The 3,367-nt window shown below is 36.6% G+C and overlaps 1 protein-coding gene across 1 annotated transcript; it reads right to left on the minus strand.

Moving 5' to 3' along the window:
• Window positions 1–434: 434 nt before the first annotated feature.
• LOC137614647 (uncharacterized) lies at window positions 435–3,065 on the minus strand. The gene is made up of 2 exons (XM_068344341.1): window positions 1,755–3,065; window positions 435–1,295 (listed from the first exon to the last, which is right to left on the minus strand). Exon 1 carries the CDS (start codon window positions 2,976–2,978, stop codon window positions 1,962–1,964), a length of 1,017 nt encoding a protein of 338 aa, XP_068200442.1. The 5' UTR covers window positions 2,979–3,065; the 3' UTR covers window positions 435–1,295; window positions 1,755–1,961.
• Window positions 3,066–3,367: the final 302 nt, after the last annotated feature.

Below are 3,367 nucleotides of genomic sequence, written 5' to 3' on the forward strand. Positions count from 1 at the left end.
TATAATATATATATAAATATACACAAATATATATATATATATATATATATATATATATATATATATATATAATATATATATATATATATTTATATATATATATATATTTGTATATATATATATATATATTTATATATATATATATATATATATATATATATATATATATTTATATATATATATATATATATATTATATATATATATATATATATAAAATATATATATATATATATATATATATATATATAAATATATTTGTATATATATATATATATATATTGTGACGACTTTATGGCCAAGGTTCAGAGAATAATAAGTTCCATAGGTCACATAAAATAATTAATGAAAGGTTTAATTTCAAAACAGAACAAAATTTAACACTTTAATAATGAAAGTTTACATAATTATGTTAATCTCTTTCTTACCGAAATAACCCAGAAAACACTCAAACAATCCTGCACCGCACAAATAAAATCAATAACCTTAATATACTAAATTTCAAATATAAAACACGTTACCAATTCCACTAAGGTTCACTCAAGACTTATATTAAAGAACATTAATACATTACAAAAACCGAGGAATAAGAAGACAGCTACTCCAATAGGACACTTATCACAGTAGAGGACCAGGTGAGACTAACTATGCATGAAATAAGTGGTCCGAAGAAAACTGAAAAGAAGGCGGGGAAAACAGAAAGTACTCTGAAAACGGGATAACTAAAGATACAGCCAAGATGTTAAAAACAGGTACAGGAAAGAACTGTATACATTCCCACAATAAAAGAAGATTACAACTATATACAAAATTAAGATGCCAATCTGGCAGATGGGTGACACCTCCCCCTTAGAAGACGAGCCCAACAGAGTGGCTCGTAGAAAAAGAGGCCAATGAGGAGAGTCTGACGATACTCTAGACTGGAGAAGGAGGTATCATGTTAAGGAGGCATTCGCGATAAGGCATCTGCCATGATGTTCTCTGTTCCCTTGATGTGGCGGATCTGTAAAGGGAACTTCTGCAGATAAATGGACCAGCGTAGTAGACGTTGGTTGTGGGACTTCATCTTGTCGAGGAAGGTCAAGGGGTTGTGGTCGGTGAAGACTAGTACCTCAGCAGCACCTAGTAAGTAGCATTCATATTTTTTCAGGGCGAGTACCAAACTAAGTGCTTCCTTCTCAATGGTGCTGTAGGACTTCTGGTGATGCTTGAACTTAGTGGAGGTGTAGCTGACTGGGTGAAGTATACCATCTGACTCTTGGAGTAGCACCCCTCCAGCTCCCGCATCGCTAGCATCTATTTGAAGGATAAAAGGCTTTTTAAAATCAGGGGATTTAAGAACAGGGTTGTTTATCAGAAACAGCTTTAAGGCTTCGAAAGAGGATTGACATTCTTCATTCCAACTGAATTTAACTTTGGTACTGGTTAGGGATGTTAAAGGGGCAGCAACTGAAGAGAAGTTCTTGCAGAATCTCCTGTAGTATGAGGCTAACCCTAAGAATCTTTGTAAGGACTTTCTGGTGGTTGGAACAGGGTACTCTAGAACAGCTTCTACATTGGCAGTTTTTGGTCTAACATTACCATCCCCAACAATGTGGCCTAAGTAGGTAACAGTAGCTTTACAAAAGACAGATTTTTTAAGATTTATGGTTAATCCAGCCTCTTCTAACCTACGGAACAAACACTTGAGCCTATTCCCATGTTCTTCCCAAGTCTGTCCAGTGACTACTATATCATCAAGGTAACAATAAACACCTTCCAAATCTTGGATGATGAAGTTTACAAGGCGCTGAAAGGTAGATGGGGCGTTGGTAAGGCCAAAAGGCATGACCTCGTACTGAAAAAGTCCAAAGGGTGTAATGAAAGCAGATATTAACTTAGCTTTTTCAGTTAATCCTACCTGATAATAGCCCTTTAAGAGGTCTATCTTCGTTACAAACTTTGCTTGTCCTACTGAATCAATTAAATCATCAATGAGTGGCAAAGGGTAGGAATCTTTAATGGTAACATTGTTATCTTTCTATAGTCTGTACAAAATCTGTAGCTACCGTCCTCTTTTGGAACTAGGATGCAAGGTGAAGCCCAAGGCGATTTACTCGGTCTTGCTAGACCATGCCGGAGAAGATATTCGACTTCCTCCTTCATTTTGCTCTTCTTCTCAGGACCCACACGATAGGACTGCTGACGAATGGGTGCTGTACCAGGAACCAGCTCGATGTCATGTAGCAGCAAATCACTTTTCCTGGGAAAATCATTAAAGAGAGTTGAATGGCTAGAAATTACATTCTTTAAGTCTTGCGACTGCCAAGGAGAGAGGTGGTTCAGGAATAGATCCAGGTTATTTAGAACCTCAGTATTGGTTTGTGGCATGGAGGAAGCAATAAGGTCTTCCAATGAATTGTCCTCTCCTGGAGTCTCTACCTTAAAATTAAGATTAACAACCGTCTCACTGGAACCATTTCCAGTTTCCCTAGAGTGATAAGCCTTAAGTAAATTAACATGAATGATCTGAGTGAGTTTTCTACGATCTGGAGTTTTGATAATGTAGGTATTATTGTTAACATTTTTTATGATGGGATAGGGCCCACAAAACTTAGCTTTAAGAGGGGAACCAGGGACAGGAAGGTAGGCTAACACAAGGTCATTAGGTTTAAATTTTCTGACTTTACAAGCTTTGTCATAGTTTCTCTTCATTAAGATTTGTTGACCCCTTAATTTCTCCCCAGCAATTTTCCTAACCTGCATTAATGTGCTTTTAAGTTTATTCATATATTGTTGAATGGTTTGGCTAGACTCAGAAGGAGTGTTCAACCATTCCTCTTTAATTACTGAAAGTGGTCCTCTAACTGACCTCCCAAACAACATCTCGTAGGGTGAAAAACCAAGGGACTCATGGGGAACTTCCCTGATAGCAAACAGAAGAAAATCAATGCCCTCATCCCACTCAAGTTGACTTTCAACACAAAATTTCCTAAGCATACTCTTAAAAGTTTGATGCCAACGCTCAAGGGCACCCTGAGACTCTGGGTGATAGGCAGCAGACAAAGTTTGTTTAATATTTAGTTCTTTAAGAACCTGGGCAAAAAGGTCACTGGTGAAATTCGAACCTCTATCACTTTGTATTTCCTTTGAGATACCAAAATTTGTGAAAACTTTCAGTAAAGAATTAGCAATGTTCTTAGCAGAAATGTTACGAAGAGGGATGGCAATAGGATATCGGGTCGTAGGACATATTAAAGTGAGCAAGTATTGATTACCTTTCTTGGTTTTTGGTAAAGGACCAACGTTATCTATAATTATCTTACTAAAAGGTTCATCAGGGACTAAGATCGGTTGTAAAGGTGCCTTGGGTATTACCTGGTTCGGTT

Source organism: Palaemon carinicauda, chromosome 21 (genome assembly GCF_036898095.1).
Source record: "Palaemon carinicauda isolate YSFRI2023 chromosome 21, ASM3689809v2, whole genome shotgun sequence".
NCBI lineage: Eukaryota > Metazoa > Arthropoda > Malacostraca > Decapoda > Palaemonidae > Palaemon > Palaemon carinicauda.